This window comes from Manis pentadactyla, chromosome 4, assembly GCF_030020395.1.
Source record: "Manis pentadactyla isolate mManPen7 chromosome 4, mManPen7.hap1, whole genome shotgun sequence".
Taxonomy (NCBI): domain Eukaryota; kingdom Metazoa; phylum Chordata; class Mammalia; order Pholidota; family Manidae; genus Manis; species Manis pentadactyla.
This window is the reverse complement of record NC_080022.1, coordinates 15409398-15431466: the sequence shown is the minus strand read 5'-3', so window position 1 is coordinate 15431466 and position 22069 is coordinate 15409398. Positions and strand designations below refer to the sequence as shown.

At 51.0% G+C, this 22069-nt stretch overlaps 1 protein-coding gene across 2 annotated transcripts in view; it reads left to right on the top strand.

The window, feature by feature from the left end:
• ECE1 (endothelin converting enzyme 1) overlaps positions 1-21545 on the top strand; it is a 116488-nt gene extending 94943 nt beyond the window's left edge. For both annotated transcript variants that reach the window (XM_036914559.2, XM_036914557.2), the window contains exons 9-19: positions 482-624; positions 1903-2017; positions 6496-6606; positions 10568-10666; positions 11125-11202; positions 12684-12787; positions 15382-15492; positions 16206-16273; positions 17071-17261; positions 18392-18487; positions 19208-21545. In XM_036914559.2, coding sequence (XP_036770454.2) covers positions 482-624; positions 1903-2017; positions 6496-6606; positions 10568-10666; positions 11125-11202; positions 12684-12787; positions 15382-15492; positions 16206-16273; positions 17071-17261; positions 18392-18487; positions 19208-19384 — 1293 coding nt within the window. In that variant the 3' untranslated portion in view covers positions 19385-21545. The remainder of the gene's footprint in view (positions 1-481; positions 625-1902; positions 2018-6495; positions 6607-10567; positions 10667-11124; positions 11203-12683; positions 12788-15381; positions 15493-16205; positions 16274-17070; positions 17262-18391; positions 18488-19207) is intronic.
• The last annotated feature ends 524 nt before the right edge of the window (positions 21546-22069 follow it).

Below are 22069 nucleotides of genomic sequence, written 5' to 3'. Positions count from 1 at the left end.
CACAGCTAGTTAGAGAGCTGGCAGATGAACCAAGGCAGTTTAGCTCCTGATTTGACACACTTTTCTGTGGCGGCCCTGTCTGGGCTCAGTTTCTTCATCAATAAAGGGGGCATAATATACCAACCGCCTGGGCCTGGCATGAGTCCAGTTGAGAGAAGACATGTGGGTCATTTGCAGTGGCACCTGGGAGCAGAGCACAAGCAGGGCTTGAAGTCCCGAGACCACGGCTCCCCGTACCCACCTAGTTCTGCGTCGTGCTCAAGTCTGGTGTTTGGCGCCTTAGAATTCTGTCTCCAGCATATCTGACAAAAGCCAGCCAGCCTTAGTTTGACATCTTCCCAGGGCACCGTCAGGCAGCGCCCAGCGCTCTGCTTTGTCCACGGGCAGAAGGCATGATGGCGCCGCCTTCAGAACAATACCCCGGAGACCAAGGCCCTGAGGAGGAGCAGCCCAGCCAGTTACATTGTCGCTTCCCTTCCAGGCCTTGGCGCCCGCCATCAACTGGCTGCCCTTTCTCAACACCATCTTCTACCCTGTGGAGATCAATGAATCTGAGCCTGTCGTTGTCTATGACAAAGAGTACCTCGGCCAGGTGTCCACCCTCATCAACAGCACTGACAGATGGTAAGGGTGCCCAGGGAGGCAGGACGGGCGGGGCAGCAGCTGACACCCTGACCCAGGGAGAGGGACCCGGGGGCTGCCTTTTACAAGAGGCAGTTCAGATGTCAGCTCCTCGCACACCGCCTGGAAACCATGGACGAGTTTCTGAGCCTTCCTCAGGCCCGCTCTCCATGTCGGTCACATGAGGGCTCCGCCCCTGCCGTGTGGGGCTGTGAGGGTATTGGCTGCGTGCAGCACCCTGGTGAGGGGCTTCAACATAGTGTCTGGATGTGGGATGGGGCTCAGTAAATGTGAGCTAATGTTTGTAGTTCATTTTTATGATTTTTTTTTTTAAAGATTTGTTGTACAAACTTTTAAAAACTACCAAAGAAATAGAGAAAAAGTCAGAAGTACCCAAAACACTATTACTGATTTTATGGGGGGGGGGGTGTATTTGTAAAGAAAGCATGTATAGAAGAGAGAGATGAATTTTCTAATACATGGTTCCTTTTTTCCCATCCCTGAGACTACATGTAGAGTCTACTTTTCACTTGACCTTCATCATAAGCATTTTCCCCATATCCTATATCAACCCTCTGCAGATCTCATTTTTCTACAACAGCCCTACATGGTAAGGGCTGTGTCCCCATGTGGTGGATGAGGAAAATGGCTACATAGTATTCCATGAGTACATATAAGATTATTTATCACCCCTTCCCCCGTTGCCAGGCATTTAGGTTGGTTCCAGTTTGAGGCTAGATACTCAACTGGAGTGATCTCTTTGGGCTAAGGTGACTTCCTTGCAAAGGGGAGCACAGCCAAAGACGGTTGGTTCTGTGTGTCTGGGGAAGGGCAGCGAGGGCTCTCGTTCAAAGAGACCTGGGCCTGGCTGCCCAGAGCTTTTCCTAAAAAGCTGCCCTCCATATTCTTAATTTCCCTCTCCTGGCTGCAGCCCAGTAGCACACACCACCCAGGTAAGTCTCCAAGCTGCTGCTTACAGCTTCCAGATAAAAAGCAGCTAAGTAACAAACATTTATTGAGCGTTTGCACTGTACAAGTCACTGCACTAGACACTAAGGGGTTTTCAACAGAAGACCCAGGCCCTTCTTGAAGAGCTGACATTGCATGTGCTCAGAGAGCAGTAACCAGCCAAACTGGGGCAGGTGGGGAAGGAGCCTGGAATCAGAAGGCCGGGTCTGAGCACCCCCAGGAGGTTAGTGGGGGAGGTGCTGCGGCGCTTACAGCCCCCTCCCCCACCCCACCCCCGTGCTTCTGAGCCTGCCTGGTGTCCTCTTGCCCCAGCCTGCTGAACAACTACATGATCTGGAACCTGGTGCGGAAGACAAGTTCCTTCCTTGATCAGCGCTTTCAGGATGCTGATGAGAAGTTCATGGAAGTCATGTACGGGACCAAGAAGGTGAGCCTGCTGGCTGTACATTCTCATTCACGTGCTGAGCGCCTACCGTGTTCCCTGACCATGGTCCCTGCCAGGGCCCGGGAACTCCTGAGGGTGGTAGGTGGCAGGCAGAGAATGAAGAAGGCTATTGAAGGGGTCTGCCCTGGTGTCCCTGGTGCATAGGATGGGACCTAGCCAGCTGGGGGTGGACAGAAGTTTCTAGAAGGTGGTGACTACAATAAATCTTAAAGGGTAGAGTCTTAGCAATTTAGCTAATTTACAGCAAAAGTCGGCTTCTTTCCTCTTCCTACTCCTCAGTGGTGATGACAATAAGCACTTTCCTTGTGTAACTCATGTGATCTTCACATCCCTGTAAGGTGGGTTTGAGTACCATCCCGCTTTACACAGGGGACCCCAATAGTGCTACTTCTTCCCTGTAAACATTAAGCTCTGCACCCACTCATGGTGAAGACTACAGGAGTGCTCACTGACCTTATTCACCCAGGCCCAGGCCAGGTGGTCTCGCACCTTCAGATGCCCCACCATAACCCCTGAGGATCTGTTCTTTCAGAAGCCCCAGGGCTCCCCTCTCCCCGACCCCCACCTCCATCCATGGAAGGCTCCCCAGCCAGCCACCTCCAGCTCCTCCTCAAGAAAGTAGCAGTCACTCATTCGGCAGCCCACAGGTGTGTGTTCAGTGACCATCTGCCACCATACGCCAGGCTCTGAGCCCAGAGTGGGGATACTGGTACAGGTGAGATGGGGTCTGTGCCCAAGAGCCTGCATCTGCTGAGGGAGGTGGCAGACACTCATCAGACCCCTTATGTGCTGGTGTAATACACCAAGCCAGGGCCCCAGCTACAGAGCAGTAGAGACTGGGGTGCCAAGTCCCCCCAGCACATGCTGCTGGCCCCACCCAGCACAGCAGCTCGCAAGACCCCAGAGGACTGGCAGCAGCTCCAGCTGGACCCTGCCCCCTGGCCCTTCCCAGTGGTCAGGGAGTGGGCCATCTGATAAGGACTGGTGGAGGGTGGCAGCGGGTGGGCGCCTGCCTCCAGCCCTGGGTTCACCCTGGGAAAAGTTCCTTTTCTGTCCCATCTCCACATACCTCCACCTCTGTCAGGAAGGAGGAACTGAGGGAGAGGGTGGCTGCGAACAAGTCCAGCTCCTGACAAGGGGCTTCCCAGACACGCTGGGGCCTCAGCCATGAGAGCCAGCCCTGCCCCGCAGAGAAGGACACGGGGAAGAGTTGGCCGCCCTGCCTGTTGACCCGCCTTCCTGCCCCACCTGCAGGTGTGAGCTGCTGGGTCACAGATGTGACAAGGCATGGACTCTGTCCTCATGAGCACTCGTCTGTGACCAGGACGATAAGCAGGGTGACAGCTCTGTGTGGAGTATATACCTGCATTGTGGCTCACCCCCTAGGATACAGATGAGGAAACTGAGGCTCAGGGAAGCAAAGGGATTTCCCAAGTCACCCAACAAGGAAGCAGCCAAGCTCAAATTCACATCCAGGTATAGATGACTGCAACTTTCCAGCAGCTTCAGCTACTCGCTAATAATAATAATAATAAGTATATAATTACTGGATGTTTGCCTTTTATAGGCATTACCTTGCCAAGTTCCTACAGCAGCTGTGTGTGTTAGGAACTGTTATCACCATCCCATTTTACAGATGCAGAAACCAAGGCTCAGCGAGGGGAAGGGACTTGTTGCTCTTAAGTGGGGAGCGGGCTCTCTGACTCCACAGCGCACTCCTCGCAGCTCTGCACTGCTCAGTCTCTGACCTGTGAGAACCAACACTGAAAACAGAGCTTCCTGGTGCTGGCCAGGGGCTGGGAGCAGTGAGGGCGGAATGGGGAGCTGTTTAAGGGATAGTGTCAGAGTCGCAAGATGAAAATTTCTGGAGATTGGTTTTACAGCTATGTGAATATACTTAACACTACTGGACACTGTACACTTACAGTGGTTTAGGAAGGTAAATCGTATGTGTATTTTACCACAATTATAAATAGATAACTGGAACAAGTGAGCTTCCCTGGGCCAGGCTCAAAGTGCAGAGTGCAGCTCTAACCATGGGCGCCGAGGGCCATCGGGGCACAGAGAGGCCTTGGCAGAATCCAGGGCAGCTGGGAGACCCTGGAGGTGAGGGGCTCTGCCAGGGGAGGTGGGGCTTCGCTAGGTGCCCCAGGGCTGAGGGGCTGAGAGTGCTGCTCATTCATGTTTCATTCTTCAGTCTTCCCCACCCCGACTGTAGCTCCTTCTGGGTCCAGGCCAGGTCTGTCCAGCTTGTGTCCAGCACAACTCAAAGCCACATCCCAGCTGTGTGACCTCGGGGAGACCTTGTACCTCTCTGAGCCTCAGTTTTCTCATCTGTTGTTTAAGATCATTCCTGACTTCCACCATTTGACAAAACACTTTCAAACTGTGAACTGGGTAGAGTGTCCAGTTGTCCATCCTTACAGAGAGGGAACGTGGCATAAGGAAGCAGCACCAAACTCTGGATGAGAAGATCTGAGTTTGAAATACCACATGGCCTTGGAGGAGGGGGCTCGATCTTCCCATCTGTGCAAAGGGGGAGTGTATCCCTGCTCTGCTTACCAGAGGATTGTCTGGGATCACATAAGGGGATCCCCACAAAATCTGTTCTAAAGGCTAAAGCATTCCACACCACGTTCTTTATCTGTAAAAGGAGCACGCAGAATACCCACCTTGTGGGCTGTTATGAGGATCATACGGGATAGAGCCCAGTGGCCAGCAAACACTCGAGAAGCATTTGCTATCATAGCTGCTGCGCCTATTCTTGGTGTGGGTCTGTCTCTCCCCCTGGCTGTTCTGGACGCTTCAACTGAGCCCCCTAAGGGTCCTGGCCATCATCTCTTGGTCCCAAAGGCCTAGCACATTCAGGGTGTAGAGTAGCTGCTCAGGGATCTCTGGGAATCAGTTCATGAATGCACGCATGAATGAATGGGTTATGCCAAGAATCTCCTGAGAAGACGGTGAGTAGGAATTGGCCACGGTTCAGCCCCCACAGCCTGGGGCCTCCGCCTGCTCCTGACCCCCTACTTGCTCAGCCTTAGCCAGGTCTAAGCACAGCCTGTATCCAGCCCTTGGCCTTGAAGTTGAGGAGGGGTGGACATGGGGTTGGGGGTGGGGAAGGCATCTGAATGGACACATGAGTGTGAAAGCTTAGGAATCTGGGCTGCTAAAGTTGGAGAAGGCTGGCACCTATTACTTCCTTTCATCCTTCTTGCCTAGAAGAAATTTCTGTAACTGAGGTATCATTTACATACATTATAATGTAATAATACACAGTAAGTACATACATATACAGTAATAACATACAGTAAGTACACAGTGCAGTGAGTTTTGACAGATGAAGTCACCTGTGTGACTACCACCCGATCAAGATAGAGAACATCACATCAGCCATTTATTTTTCCAGTGTCCTCTGAGCAGAAAGCTCCCTCCTCCCCCTTTCCATCCTCTCCCCAGTCCCGCACCCCCAGGTGGGTGTAGAGGGGACCATATGCTCTGTCTTTTGTGGCTGGCTTCTTTTGCTCAGATGATGGCTGTGGGGTTCATCTAGGTTGTGTATATCAGTAATTCATTCCTTTTTGTTGCCAAGTCGCGTGCTGTTGTATAAAAATACCATATTTTATTTATCCACCTGCCTGCTGATGGGCATTTGGGCTGTTTTTTAGTTGAAGGCTATTAGAAAGCAGGCTTTCTTGAGCCCGGCTGGTTTTTACCACCTGTTCTTCAGAGTTCAGAGGACTCCACTTCCTGTGCAGCATGGGGGGTTGACAGGAGCAGGGCCACCACTTGTCTCTGTTCCCAGAGAGCTGCTGGGGCAGGGGCACAGACTCCCTGAGGCTGCAGCCCCCCGGGGCGCCTGTTCCAGGGCCAGTGGGCTTGTGGGTGAGGCCAAGGACAGGTGAACATGTAAAGCCCTGCAGTGTCACTGTGCCCGTTCTTCGCTAGGAGGCTTCCTGTGGGGTTGGGGTCCTGGCCTTTTGGGAAGGTCTCTCTGTGCTCAGGCTGGGCAGGGAACTTCCCAAGGTTCTCTGTGACCAGGATTCCAAGGCTCCTCGAGGAGGCAGGGCAAGACGGGATGGGCGTGGGGTCGGGCTTGGTGGAGTTCAGCCGCAGTAACACTCCTCACCACGGGGCCAGGGACCAGTGACTTCCCCTTGCTGGTTTCTGTCTCCTCATCTGTCAGGCCTGTCATCCCTGCCTCCCAGGTTCGTTCTGACGGCTCGATGGGGTGCTGTTTGGGAAGCGCTGTGCACAGAGCCCGACATTCGGGAAATAGTGAATGTGGCGTTGAGGGATATTCTGTGGCCTCTTGGTCCAGTGCCTAAAATAACTTCCACTGGGTCGGAAGAGGTCTCTCTGAAGTTCTGGAAGGAAGCACAGGCCCCAGCTGGTGTGACCTCCCAAACAGGGTGGGAAGAAAAAGGACTGGGGCTAAGTAACTTCCGTCCTGTGTTTTCTAGACATGTCTTCCTCGCTGGAAGTTCTGTGTGAGCGACACGGAAAACAACTTAGGCTTCGCGCTGGGCCCCATGTTTGTCAAAGCGACCTTCGCCGAGGACAGCAAGAACATAGTAAGTGCCCCCCTTGGACAGAGACTATGACCTCACGCACACGAGGGCCCCTGGTGAACTTGACAGCTAGGTACCTTATCTGTATCATCCGGCTTAACCCTCATGGCCACACAGAGAACTTGTTCCTATCTCTAACCCCATGGGCTATAAAGGACCCGGCGAGGTAATGTTAGCAGAACAGCTCTGGCCCGGAGGGTGACAGGCTAAGTGCACACAGATGGCCAGACCCCAGCTCAGACCCCGGATCCAGCACTTCCTGGTTGGGTGGGCGACTTGGGACAGTATCCTCACATCACCCTCCACCTGGAGGAGGCAGTGCCCATCCCATAGAGGGAGATCAGATGAGATACCACACATAAAGAGCACCTGACACAAAATAAGGCTCATTAAATGGTAGCTATTATATTATTGTAATTTTTTATGGTATCATTAATATACAATCACACGAGCAACATTGTGGTTACTAGATTCCCCCCATTATCAAGTCTCCACCACATACCCCATTACAGTCACTGTCCATCAGCATAGTAAGATGCTATAGAGTCACTACTTGTCTTCTCTCTGCTATACTGCCTTCCCCGTGCCCCCGCTACATTATGTGTGCTAATCGTAATGCCCCTTAATCCCCTTATCCCTCTCTTCCCTCCCACCCTCCACAGTCCCTTTCCCTTTGGTAACTGTTAGTCCTTTCTTGGGTTCTGTAATTCTGCTGCTGTTTTGTTCCTTCAGTTTTTGCTTTGTTCTTATACTCCACAGATGAGTGAAATTATTTGATACCTGTCTTTCTCTGCCTGGCTTATCTCACTGAGCATAATACCCTCTAACTCCATCCATGTTGTTGCAAATGGTAGGATTTGTTTTCTTCTTATGGCTGAATAATATTCATTGTGTATATGTACCACATCTTCTTTATCCACTCATCTACTGATGGACACTTAGGTTGCTTCCATTTCTTGGCTATTGTAAATAGTGCTGTGATAAACATAGGGGTGCATATGTCTTTTTGAAACTGGGATCCTGCATTCTTAGGGTAAATTCCTAGAAGTGGAATTCCTGGATCAAATGGTATTTCTATTTTGAGTTTTTTGAGGAACCTCCATACTGCTTTCCACAATGGTTAAACTAATTTACATTCCCACCAGCAGTGTAGGAGGGTTCCCCTTTCTCCACATCATCGCCGGCATTTGTTGTTGTTTGTCTTTTGGATGGTGGTCATCCTAACTGGTATGATGTGAAATCTCATTGTGGTTTTAATTTGCATTTATCTGATGATTAGGAGTATGGAACATCTTCTCATGTGTCTGTTGGTAATCTGAATTTCTTCTTTGGAGAACTGTCTGTTCAGCTCCTCTGACCATTTTTTAATTGGATTATTTGCTTTTTGTTTGTTGAGGTGCATGAGCTCTTTATATATTTTGGATGTCAACCCCTTATTGGATATCTCATTTATGAATATATTCTCCCATACTGTAGGATGCCTTTTTGTTCTGCTGATGTTGTCCTTTGCTGTACAGAAGCTTTTCAGCTTAATATAGTCCCACTTGTTCATTTTTGCTTTTTTTTCCCTAGCCTGGGGAGATATGTTCATGAAGGAGTTGTTCATGTTTATATTCAAGAGAGTTTTGCCTATGTTTTCTTCTAAGAGCTTTATAGTTTCATGACTTACATTCAGGTCTTTGATCCATTTTGAGTTTACTTTTTTGTATGGAGTTAAACAGTAATTCAGTTTCATTCTCTTACATGTAGCTGTCCAGTTTTGCCAACACCAGCTGTTGAAGAGGCTGTCATTTCCCCATTGTATATCCATGGCTTCTTTATCATATATTAATTGACCATATATGCTTGGGTTAATATCTGGACTCTCTGTTCTGTTTCATTGGTCTGTGGGTCTGTTCTTATGTCACTACCAAATTGTCTTAATTACTATGGCTTTGTAGTAGAGCTTGAAGTTGGTAAGTGAGATCCCCCCTGCTTTATTCTTCCTTCTCAGGATTGCTTTGGCTATTCAGGGTCTTTTGTGGTTCCATATGAATTTTAGACTATTTGTTCCAGTTCGTTGAAGAATGCTGTTGGTATTTTGATAGGGATTGCACTGTATCTATAGATTGCTTTAGGCAGGATGGCCATTTTGACAATGTTAATTATTCCCAGCCAAGAGTATGGGATGAGTTTCCATTTGTTAGTGTCCTCTTTAATTTCTCTTGAGTGTCTTGTAGTTTTCAGAGTATTGGTCTTTCACTTCCTTGGTTAGGTTTATTCCTAAGTATTTTATTCTTTTTGATGCAATTGTGAATGGAATTGTTTTCCTGATATTTCTGTCTATTAGTTCATTGTTAGTGTATAGGAAAGCCTCAGATTTCTGTGTATTAATTTTGTATCCTGCAACTTTGCTGAATTCAGATATTCTAGTAGTTTTGGAGTGGATTCTTTAGGGTTTTTTATCTGTAGTATCATGTCATCTGCAAACAGTGACAGTTTGACTTCTTTCTTAGCAATCTGGATGCCTTTTATCTCTTTGTGTTGTCTGATTGCCATGGCTAGGACCTCCAGTACTATGTTGAATAAAAGCAGAGAGAGTGGGCATCCTTGTCTTGTTCCCGATCTTAAGGGAAAGGCTCTCAGCCTCTCTCTGTTAAGTATAATGTTGGCAGTGGGTTTGTCATGTATGGCCTTTATTATGTTGAGGTACTTGCCCTCCAAACCCATTTTGTTGAGAGTTTCTATCATGAATGGGTGTTGAATTTTGTCAAATGCTTTTTCAGCATTTGTGGAGATGATCATGTGATTTTTGTCCTTCTTTTTATTGATACAGTGGATGATGTTGATGGATTTTCAAATGTTGTACCATCCTTGCATCCCTGGGATGAATCCCACTTGATCATGGTGTATGATCCTCTTGATGTATTTTTGAACTCGGTTTGCTAATATTTTGTTGAGTATTTTTACATCTATGTTCATCAGGGATATTGGTCTGTAATTTTCTTTTTTTGTGGTGTCTTTGCCTGGTTTTGGTATTATAGTGATGCTGGCTTCATTGAATGAGTTTGGGAGTATCCCCTCCTCTTCTATTTTTTCGAAAACTTTAAGGAGAATGGCTATTATGTCTTCTCTAAATTGTCTGGTAAAATTCAGTGGTGAATCCATCTAGCCCGGGAGTTTTGTTCTTGGGTAGTTTTTTGATTACCGATTCAATTTCATTGCTGGTAATTGGTCTGTTCAAATTTTCTGTTTCTTCCTGAGTCAGTCTTAGAAGGCTGCATTTTTCTAGAAAGTTGTCCATTTCTTCTATGTAATGGTTTTTATTACTATTATTAATTATGTAGATATTATCTCCAAAGGATGGCAAACAGTGACTCAAATCTATTACGTGACTTGCCTTTGAGCAGCTGATGCAGAACCTGTGTGGTGAGCTCTGGCTGCCCGTCAGCCCCTCTGCTCTTTCTGCTTCAAGACTCCACCTTCCCTGCTCTAGAATCTTCTGCCTCCAGGTCTTCCTGTGACGTACTTGTCCTCAGGAATGGCCATTCATCTAGAGCCTAAGGGCAGCTTCTCAGAAGCTCAAGCTCTTCAGATTTTAAAGCCCAATCTATCAAAAAGGAATTCTGTCCAATATGTCTGAAAGGCTACATTTTCAAGCACTCTCCAGAAGGAATCACAGTGCATGTTATATATTTAAGACTCTGGAAAGTACCAAAGCAAAGAGATATTTACAGCTTTCCCAAAGCTTGTGCTAAGCATATTTGACCCTGGAGCCCTGTTTATGAAGGTCCAGTCTTGTCTTACAGGATTTTAGTGTCTGAGGAGCAAGGTGGGGGAAGCATGGCTAAGGCTGCCCTTCCCAGCCCAGCACCTAGGAGCTTTGAGCCGAGACCTGAGTTTAGTCCCCGGACCAGCATCGTTCTTCTGCTTGTGGTGCCTGCCCAGGGCCCAGACCTTACTGGTTCAGCTTCTGTCTCCTCAGGCCAGCGAGATAATCCTGGAGATCAAGAAGGCATTTGAGGAAAGCTTGAGCACCCTGAAGTGGATGGATGAAGACACTCGTAAATCAGCCAAGGAAAAGGTAAGGCTGGCCAGGTGGTTGAAGGGAGCTATAGAGGCTTCATGTGCAGAGGGCAGCAGCCAGACAGTGGAGGGTGGATTGAGGAGAGACAAGTGTTATCTGAAGAGCACGGCACGGGTGCTGACCTGCCACGGGAAGTGAACAGTTCAGCAGGATGGAGGGACTGCCTTGAACACGATTGCATTAATGACTAAGGGTACCAGGGAAAATGCTGGGAAACATGACATGTCTAACAGACAGTAAAGGATCACATGCAATCCAGTCGGTGTTGGTCAGGAAAAACTTCCCCTGGAAAGTGATATTTAAGCAGAGATCCAAAGGATAAGCAGAGGTTAAGTAAGAGAGGAATCTTTCCAGAAAGACATGTGACCACCCTGAGTGGGGAAGAGCCTGGCCTAGACGCTGATACTGGCCAGCATTGCTGGGTGCTCATTGTCCTCTGTATCTCTCCTGTCCAGGCAGATGCAATCTACAACATGATAGGCTACCCCAACTTTATCATGGAACCCAAGGAGCTCGACAAAGTGTTCAATGACGTGAGTGGCTCCCACCCTGCCCCTTTGCATTCCCAAATGCCCCTGGGAGGCCCCACTTGGAAAGAACAGAGGCAGGCTGAGTCTGATGGGATTTTGTGGGGCACCACAATGGTCAGCATGGCTCAAGATGCTGGTGTGTGGGGTCTGGAGATGGATCAGGCAAAAGGAAGCTATTCCCTGGTCTCCCTCTCCTGGGCCAGCCAGAGACCATGTGCCCTGTTGAAAGTGGTTAGCTCCATTTAAAGAGTGGGAAACAATGAAGGCAAGCAGCTCCTATGAGGTGCACAGAGAAGTGGTGTCCCTAAAACATCAGTGGGGGTGGGGAGAAGAGTGGAGCCCTACTCCTCCTCCTAGTCCCCTGAGTTGCCTCCAATTCTTGGGTCCTCCCCCTACCTTCCCTGAGAAACCTGGACTTTTCACTTGGTCCTTGAAATGCTAATGGAAAACAAGTAACCTAAATCCCAAATGCACGTTTAAGCTTAATTTAGGCAACAAGGCTAGTTGACAAATCCCTGGAGGTTAGATCATTTGGCAGATCACTCTTTAAATGGATTGTGCTTCTGCCCTGAAAGATGAAGTTTCATATCTTCTTGTGATTGAAATTTGTGACTTCAGATATCTATGCAATTATGACAACTTCTTATCATGTTTATATTTAAAACCTAAGAAAATTACTTCTGAATATATGGGACTCATTCTGCAGCCTTTTTCCTTGAGAGTAATTTAAGATGCTCCAGGGTGTCTTGATTCAAGATCCTGGGCCTCCTGGAGACAGCCCAGGCAGAGCGCACAGGATCAGTCCTGCCCCCACGGGCCCAGCATTTTACCAGAGCCCTGACAGAAGCCAGAAAGCTCTGGAGCCGATCTAAGGGAGAGCCTTGCACCTGAAGAGAGCTGACAGGCTGGGCTGAGTGGTGAGGACCATTTTCAATAATGCCTGTCCCCTGACATTTCACATAGATCCTAGCTTGATTTATGATCGGTAGATCTGTGCTGTCTACTCTGGTAGTTCCTAGCCACAGATGGCTATTTAAGTACTCTAAATCAATTAAAATTAAATCTAAAAGCCTCACTGGCCACATTTGAACTGCTCAGTAGCCACATGTGGGTAACACCCACCCTATTGGACCACGCAGGCACAGGACATGTCCATCACCACAGAGAGTTCTGCTGGACAGTACTGGGGCTACTTCCTGCTGAAGGCCCAGGGGCCTCCTTTAGCCCCGTGACACTGCCGGGTGCTGGGAGGCTGTGGGTGAAGCTCTCAGTGTGTTCTTGAGGAGAGAGTGCCAGGCCCCAGCGGAGCGAGGGCCGAGGGCAAAGCCCAAGCCTGCAGCCCCGAGCCTCCCTTCTAGCCGCTGACCTGCAGACCGACCCCTTTACCATGTAGGGCCTCAGTTTCTCAGTTGGCATTTGAGGAGCAGAGATGTCTCCCATCCTGGTCGCGTTCTGATCCTGTGGCTTTGCTTTCTCTTGCCCAGTACACCGCCGTTCCAGACCTCTACTTCGAGAACGCTATGCGGTTTTTCAACTTCTCGTGGAGGGTCACTGCTGACCAGCTCAGGAAAGCTCCCAACAGAGACCAGTGAGTCCCTGGGCCTCTGCTGGGAAGGTGCCGGCTCCCAGCACACAGGGGTGCCCTGGGCTGAGCTCGCACACATACCATGTGCCAGATATAACTGTTTAAGGAGTGGGTTGTTGTTATTCCACTTTTCAGGTAAGAACCAAGGGCCCAGGAAGTGTTGCCCAGCCAGGGGCTGGGATTCGCCCCTAGTCTGTGTGCGCCCAGCACCCAGCCCCTTGGCAGAGTACCTGGCCTCCGGAGTTGAGTGGACTTGGCATCACATGCCAGCTCCTCCACTTCAGCATTTGGAGCTTTAGCTTCATTGTAAACAGATAGAATGGGAGGAGCTAGTGTGACAGTCAAGTTTGAGAATTTCTGGGGAGTGTCTGGCACAGAAGAGGCCCTCGGCTAGGGAAGATGCTGGGTGGACCCCCAACAGCTGTGGTTCCCAACCTCACTGCACATCAGAACTTTTAACATTTAGTTTCCTGGCCTGTCCCCCAGACCTTCTTAAAATAATCTGGAGTGAGACTTAGTATCTGGTTTTTTTGACAGTCTAAGATATAGTCCGCCTAGTACTAGTTCTCAGGCTAAGCTCCCACCATGCCCTTAAAACCACAGAATAAATCTAACCAAAAGGTTAATGCAACTTCTCCTTGCCTCTGGTGCCCTCTTGTGGACAACAGGGGTCTGAACATCTCTGTTTCCTGTTAAGTTTCCCATCTTCCACCAGGGTATCCCTTCAACGCATAGGAAGGCAGTCTTCTATCTCCAGAATATGGCATAGGTACTGCCACAAGGTTCCGAATTTATCTAAAGTCTTTTAATGTCGCTTACAATTTTTTATTTAAATATTGTCTCCTACTCATTGACATATCCATGCTTATTAGAATATAAATGTTTTCAATTTCTCATTCTGTGGCTTCAGGCACCCCTTAATATATCTCTGAGGGCTCCCTGGAGGAGGCAGAGTGGCTGTCTAGTTTCTGTCTCTCTCTACTCCTTACTGGTCCTTCTCTTCCACACAAGAAAAATCATTGAGAGGCCAAATATTTTATTGCTAATGTACCATCAGGGTCCCTTCTACACTGTGAAAAACTGTTAGACCCCAAAGAGCTTTTTTTGTTTGTGGAGGTTATATCATTTCTTATGCAAATTTTATAAAAAGAAATTTTTTTTTTTTAAGTTTAGTGAGAAGAGAGGTATTGTTTTACTTCCTGCAGATTTCTTTCAAGTCTGGCTTAATAGAAGACAGCTGGGTTCTCATATCTGTTTCTGCATTCAATCTGTTACCGTGTATTGTTTTGAAATATATAAAGAAAATCTAGCCTTACACAGATTTATAGCTGGAAGAGGGAAGGATATCTCAATAGTGTTTTCTGACACTTAAACACATTCTTCATTGATACTCTATCAAAAACTCAACAAGTGGTAATTTCTTAAAGGTTCATTGCCTGTAGAATCTGAAACCATATCCTTGAACTTTTCATACTCCGTTACACTAAAATCAGTCAGTCTGTCCTACTCATAGAATGGATCTTTTACTCGTGCACAATTTTGTAACATCACGCATTGGTCATTTGGAGAACAATGGTCCACCAAGTTGTACTTACCTTCCAAACAGTGATACATTCATTATACAGTATGCCCAGAAATAAGTATTTGTTCCTTTCACTGCTAACCTAATGAGAAGAGTCTTGAAGTGTTGGGAACCTGTCAGGTTTACAGTGGCCAACAGAGGTTCCTCAAAATTTTAACTTTTGCTAGAAACGTCACTTTCTTTTTGAAACCTTGCATTTTTATCATTGGTAACAAGTGGTGTCATTTGTTTTCCTTGAGGTGATGAGCTACCTTTATTCATTTCCAAGACAGTATCTGCCAGATCCCCAAGTCTGAAGTGCCATATGTTGTCAGTCACTCTCTCCAGCTCAAATGGTGGTCCATGGAGTGGGTCTCTGTTCCGTGCGGTGGGGAGTGGGCCTCTGTGTGCTTCCCTTTTGGCCCCACTTGCACTCAAGGCTCTAGATGTCATGAATCAATAATTATGCTACTTCATCAAGAATGTTCTTCAGTGAAATGGTTTTTTTCTTTCTTGTGAAGAACACAGTGGCCATTTGAACACCTAGTGCCAGTGTCTTGATTCCTATTAAGGCTCCAGCAGTTTTACCACTGTTGCTTTTACATCGTCAGTGCAAATGTCAACTCAGGGAAAGGCAAATAACATCTTCATATTATTATGAAAATAGTTTTGACCTCACAGACTCCCTAGAAGGGAATTGAGAACCCGCCCCCACCAGGTGTCCATAGATCACACTTTGGTAACTGCTCATAGATACATTTCGAGCTTAATCACCGATGACCATATAGCTCCATGTGATCCATGTGGCTTTTTGTAAGAACCTAAGTGTTCCACTGTGTGGTATGATGTCAGATTTAAATGATCCCTTCCTTGTAGACATTTGGGTGTTTTCTGGTTTTCCCCTCTCAAAAACAACCCTTCTGTGGATGTCCTTGGGCATGGGGTCAAGGGGAATCCACATTTTTAAGGCTCTTGATGCCTCTGGATGGACTGTCCCACCAGCGTGCCTGAGCTCTCACATGTGTGTTGCTTGTAGGTGGAGCATGACCCCACCCATGGTGAACGCCTACTATTCACCCACCAAGAACGAGATTGTGTTTCCAGCTGGGATCCTGCAGGCACCATTCTACACCCGCTCCTCCCCCAAGTAGGATGCTGCTGGTACTCTCGCCCCATCTCCCCCTGCCCCTCAGTGGACCCCCACTCAGCCCAGCCCTGTGGCCCACAGCTGACCACGTTCCAGCCAGTATCCCTGGGTGCTCTGTGCCCCACTGGCCCAGGTAGCTTGGGATTTGCACAGAAATCGCAAAGGTCCTTCCTCTCTCTGCTTCCCTCCAGGGGTCTCTGGGATCTGGAAGTCCCTACACAGTGGGAACGTAGGGGCATGGCGTTTGTCCGGAGCCCTGCATAGGGGAGTGCCCCTCTATCAGTGTTGTACAGCAGTCGCAGCTGGGGAGCAGGGAGTGTGAGGGCACTGTCTCATAAAGGAAATCCACGTGGTCCTTGGTTTAAATCCCAGGTCTGCCCTTTGCTGACTCTGGGGCCCTTGGACAAAGGGATTGGACCCCCTCCAAGCCGTGTTTTGCTCAGATGCTGAGTTAGTTACTAGTACCTAACTCTTCTGAGATGACCCAAGGGAACAGAGCGGCCCTGTGGAGCACCCAGCATAGTGCGTGGTGAGCCTCGGACACAGGCTGACCACAGCCGATTCGCTCAGCCTCCGGCTGGCTTCCGGGGCCTGGCTGGAGACCCAGACTGCAGTCACATCCCACAGAGCCCCACGGGACCCCTCTGTGTCTCTGGGCCGAGAAGTGACGGCCCCTTGTGGCACTGCCCTCACTTTTGTGTCCTCCCCTCCAGGGCCTTAAACTTTGGTGGCATTGGCGTCGTCGTGGGCCATGAGCTGACTCATGCTTTCGATGACCAAGGTATGGGTTCCATGGAGTCCCCTTTCGACAGGGCCCATCAGCTTCCTGGCCCCACTGCTTCTGCTTCTGCTCCACTCCCTTCCAAGTGTCTTAGCCTTGGGGACAGATGGAACTCGGTTCAAATCCTGCCTCTGCCTCCTGCCGATTATATGGTTTTGCAAGTCCCACCATTTCTCCAAGCCTCCATTTCCTTGTCTGTAAAATGGGCTTGATGATTCCAGCCTCACCTGGTGATTTTGAGGACTGCATCAGATCAGTGGGCACCCTGCCCCTGGGGTTGTCCAGGACTCGGGGTGGGTATTAGTGTTCAGCAGGGAGAGCAGACTTCTCTGGTCTGGCCACACACACTCAGGGGAGTTGCAGTCAGTCCCCTCCTCACCAACAAACGTCCAGAATCCTCCTCATTCCCTCCTGCCTGCGGACCCCAAGACCCAAGAGGGAGAGGCAGGACCTTAGAGGCTGAGGCCTGTCCTGTGACCGCAGAGCTGCTGACTCCATTAGCCCTTCTGGGCTCAGTCGCAGGCCCTCAGTCAGCCTCACAGGGACCCCGCTCCACCGAAACCCGCACATCCTTGCCTGCACCACCGTCCGCCGTCCTCTCTCCCCCGCCCACCCAGCCCCTATGCCTGTGTTGGCTGCTTAGCACTCGGACCGGCAGCATCTCCCCAGAGCCGGTGGGTAGGTGGACGATAGACATGCGAACCCACTGCCCACTGGGAGGAGAGGCGCATAAGCAGCACCAGGTTCTGGCTTTGCCTCTTCTTCCCCTTGACCCGGCGCCTCCTCTGACCCTGCAGGACGCGAGTACGACAAGGACGGCAACCTGCGGCCCTGGTGGAAGAACTCGTCGGTGGAGGCTTTCAAGCAGCAGACCGAGTGCATGGTGGGCCAGTACAGCAACTACAGCGTCAACGGGGAGCCGGTGAACGGCCGGCACACCCTTGGGGAGAACATTGCCGATAACGGGGGCCTCAAGGCGGCCTATCGGGTGAGAGGTCCACTCCCCACCACAGCCGGGCCCAGGCCTGGGTCTGTCCAGATGCCCTCTCGGGAAAGCGTCGGTACAGACAAGCTGGGGCCAGCTGCAGCTGCTCTGTGAGCTCCAGCTTCTTCCTGCATGAACAGGGGCAGCGAGTTCAGGTTGAGGCTGTGTGTCTGCGAGAGCACCTCGCCCAGGGCCCGGCACACGCAGGCTTTCCGCTCGAGTCCGGCCTGACTGAGGCACAGGAGCGGGCCTGGGTTGGACCCACCTGAAGACCAGCCTGTGCTTGCATTTTGCAGGGGAGGCCATGCTAGTTCAGGAAGGAGCAAAGAGGGCCACTGGTCCGAGTCAGTTCTGCGCTCCAGTCCTGGCTCTGGAGTGAGTCACTCAGCTGAACTGGGCCTCGGTGTGCCTGGCTGTGACTTCCTAACCCCGGCATCACTGGGGTGTTAGCACAATGGCACAGACAATGTGGGCGTAGGCCTGAGCCGGAGTGGCCCTCAGAAATGTTGGCTGAGTTGGAAGGAGAGGAAACAGAGGCTGCGAGAGAACAGAGGGAGGCCGCTCTCAGAGCAGCACAGAGCTTCCTCGTGGTGGTGGGGAGAGCAGGGGTGCCATGGGGTGCCATTTATTGAGGCCTTACGTGCCAGGCTCTGTGCTCAGGACCCCCACCCACCTTACAATTAGGGGTCACCACCCCCATTTCACAGATGAGGAAACTGAGCCCAGAAACATTCTGTGACTTGCCTAGAGTCCATTAGTAAGTGAAAATATACTGCAGGCCTTCTCCCCACCATGTACCGTTTTAGGCACTGGAGTCTCTGTGACAGGATAGATGGGGGTCCTGCTCTCATAAAGCTCACATCATAGTGTCAGCGGGCAGGGGAGGGGAAAGGAAGTCCCTACGTAGTTAAACAGATAAGACAATTTGAGGTGCGGATAAAATGAAGAATGAGTGTAGTAAAGAAGACGGTTCCTCCAGGCTGAGCTGGGCCATCAGAGAGCTGAGGCCCGGACCCCAGAAACCAGTCTCTGCCCCAACAGAGCTTCCCGATCTCTCCCACGCCAGTCCCCCACTGCAGCCCTGTTTGCTCCTACATCACGGGAACCCCGGGCTTTGCTTTCTCTCCTGCCAGGCCTACCAGAACTGGGTGAAGAAGAACGGGGCTGAGCAGACTTTGCCCACCTTGGGTCTCACCAATAACCAGCTCTTCTTCCTGGGGTTTGCACAGGTGAGTTCATTATAGGAAACAACGCCAAACCTAGATGCATGCTGCCATCTTGATGTTCCAGGGCTCTGAGGGCCAAGCGGCAAGTTCCCCCTGTTTGAGAACCTTGCAGCTCCATGGACCGTCCACAGGTCATCCACCCTGTGAGAATCCGAGCTTCCTGTCATTAGAGTCGAGGAAGGGCCAAAAATGCTATTAAAAAGGTTTCCACATCAGGTAGATGAGAGGACAAGGTAATCATTAAGGACCCTTCTTTTCCTAAGGTTCTAAAAATTTCTTAAACTCAAGATGCCCCAAGTTATCCTTTGAGTTGGTGTTCAGTGTACAGCCTTCTGTTGGTGTCCAGAGCTGCCAGGCCCTTAGCCGGTTTCTCTTGCCCAGGAAGTGAGTGGTCTGCACTCAGGCTGAGGTCTTCAAACTGGTTTGGGGGCAGAATCCTTTGTTCAGGTGAAATTTAATGCAGATGCCTGGGACTGACAGGGCTGACCGACAGGGCCGACTGACTGACAGGGCCGACCGACAGGGCCGACTGACTGACAGGGCCGACTGCCACAGTGGAGGCAGGGGTGGGGAACACTGCCGCCCACTGTCTCTTCCTTACCTGCTGGGCAGATCTTCCTGACTCCCGGGCGTCTCAGAACCGGGTGGGGGCGCGTGGACGGGGCAGCCTGGCCGCCGCAGGGCCCCCCAGTGACCCGGCCCCTACTTTGTTGCCTCACAAAGGTCTGGTGCTCGGTCCGCACGCCCGAGAGCTCCCACGAAGGCCTCATCACTGACCCTCACAGCCCCTCCCGCTTCCGGGTCATCGGCTCTGTCTCCAACTCCAAGGAGTTCTCCGAGCACTTCCAGTGCCCTCCTGGCTCGCCCATGAACCCTCAGCACAAGTGTGAAGTCTGGTGAGGGGCGGGGCACCAAGAGCCAAGACAGAGGAGGGGGCGGCGCTGAGGACGAGCCCCTGGGGCGGGAACAAGGCTGCCCCCTGGCCCCCCAGGGCCTCCCCACCCCACACCCGAGGGTTTTCAGCTGGAACCGAGCCTACTGTGTGTGCTCTCAACGTAGTCCGAGGTTCGATCCCCTGTGAAGACCCTGCCGTCCCAGCACACGTGTGTCAACTCTAATGGGCATTTGGGTGTCAGGCTGGTTGCTCACCAGCTCTGGGCCCCGTACCAACAAAGGTAAAGGGACACAGCCCCCACCCACATCCAGCGCCAGATACACCACAAATGCCACTGTGTCAAATGCTTTAAAGATATATTTTTGGGGAAACTATTTTTTAAACATTGTGGAATACACTGGAAATCTTCAGGGAAATAATGCATTTAAAACTTATTTTTAAGGGAAAAGATTGGTATATTTATTATGTTCTGTTTTTCTAAATAACCTGTGGACAAGGGAAGCCCCCTGGATTTACCCATCCCTCTTCCTCACTCGGGCTAAGGCAGCCATCCCCAGCTACTGAACGGGTTCCCGGCAGAGAGGGGGGCAGCTCCGGGAGGGCCAGCCCACGGCACCTCCCCTTGCAGCTTGCCTGCCTCTGACCCCAGAGTCCAACGGCGGGAACCCCAGCAAGGAAGGTCTGATCCCCAAAGTGGCAGCAGGGGACTGAGGGCTGCAGCAGAACGAGGCCAGGTTGGGGCCTTCAGACCCCATCTGGGGGCACCCACACTCCCCGGATCCAGAGCACAGGAGGCCTGCGAGGCCGCCCCCACCAGATGTTCTCTGCTGTGCTGTAGCTGTCCTCCTAACGTCCCCCTTCTGGCTGCCAGTGTCTGTCCTGGGGGCTGTTGCCTCGCTGCAGTGATTCTCCCATCCCAGCCACTTCGGGGCCTGCCTTGCCAATTCTCTTCCCCAAGGGAAGGAGGAAAGAGAAAATAGCTCTCCCCTCCCATAGGGCCCCAATCCTCCCTCTGAGCTCGGAGTGGTCCTCTGCCACCTGCTGGGCCTGGCTCCCAGGACGGCAGCCAGCCCCACCCTCCATTCTCTAGTGCCTTATCTGAGGCTTCAGCCCCAAGCTCCACCCCAAGGAGACAGCTCCTCCCCGCTGCCACCAGGGGCTGCAGGGCCTCGCCATGAGGCTTTCAGATGTCCTGACTGGAACGCAAGGCCATAACCCTGCGCCCAGTGCCCACAGAGCTGCCCCATGGTGCAGCCCAGAGCTCTGGCCTGCAGGTCAGTGGCCTTGAGGTCAGGAGGCTGAGGAACCCCTGAACTTGCCCTGGGCTCCATCCACCCCCAGCCCCTTGGGTTGAATCAGGACAATACTAGAGGATGGAGCTAATTGTAGCCCACTCGAGGCCTCTGGGGAAGCAGGCCCCTGTGACCGATCAAGAGCAGCCAGGGCCCACCTGCTCTCCCATCCCGGCTATCCAGGCCATCTGGCCAGGCCCCACTCCCACCTGCACCTGCCTTGCCCGGGAAGCCATAATCCTTACAGCTCAGCAACTGCCTCACCAGTGCAGCTCAGCTCCAGAGCCAGGACAGGAGTGTGGGGAGTGACCTCCAGGTGTGGCCCCTGGTCCCCAAGTGGCAGGCCTGGTAGTTCTTCCAAGGGAAGGTCAGACAGGAGCTGAAGGAGCTAGAGCCACCAGCCCACCACACCTGCTGCATGGAGGTAAGCTTTCCCCACCTGCTGCCCTCCATGCACCTCCTCTCCCGGACCCTCGCCTCTCTGCCGTCCCTATGGAGGGCCACCTCCCTCAAGTGTCAGTCGGCAGGACGCCTATTCCCTCCCAGCCAGAAGCACCTGTCCTAGGGCTGAGGGTCCAGCCAGAGGGAGTGCACTCACTGGTTCAGGGCGTGCTGGGGGAGGCTTGGGCCCTGCAGGGGTGGAAGCAAAGTATCCCAGTTCTCCTCCAGAACTTCAAAGAAGGCTGAGGAGATGGGCAGCTGCCCTCCAAGAGACCCCCCTCCCCTCAGGCCCGCAGAGCCGTAGGGCTGGCTTCTCCGTGGGTACGTGGACATGGGGCTTGGGGCAGGGAATCTATTTTTTGTATTATTATGTTTTGTGCTACTGTAGTTTTGGTGTGGCACTATTGTATTGAAATAAAGTACTTGTACCGAGTGACTGTCCTCCCTGGATGGTGTGTGTCCTGTAGGCCCCCCACCAGCACAGAGCTGCCTTCCCAGCCACCCTTCTTTTGTAGGTATGACTATGTGAGCACCCCCTGCTGATGAGAATGATGCATGTTACCGCCTGAGCCCATGGGGCCTCCTGGTAAAAATTATTTTTCTATTGTCTTGGAGCAAAGGATGTTAGCATGGGTTTCCAGGCCTCAGGTGCTCCGGCAGACTGGGCAGTAGGGAAATTCAAGGAAGTCAAAGGATGAGTGACTGACATACACTCCTGCCGCCTCCTGAGTTTTGCATATATTCTTCCCTCTGCTCAGAATGCTCTTTCCTGACTTCTCTGTGTGATAAACTCTTATCCATCCTTCAATGCTCAGTTTGGCATCACCTCCTCTAGGAAGCCATTACTGACCTCACCTCCAGTCCCGGTCAGGTGGGCTCACATAGGTTTCCCTCTCCTACCAGAGTGTATTAGTGCCAGGGCTGCAATAACAAAGTACCAAAAACTTGGCAGAAGAA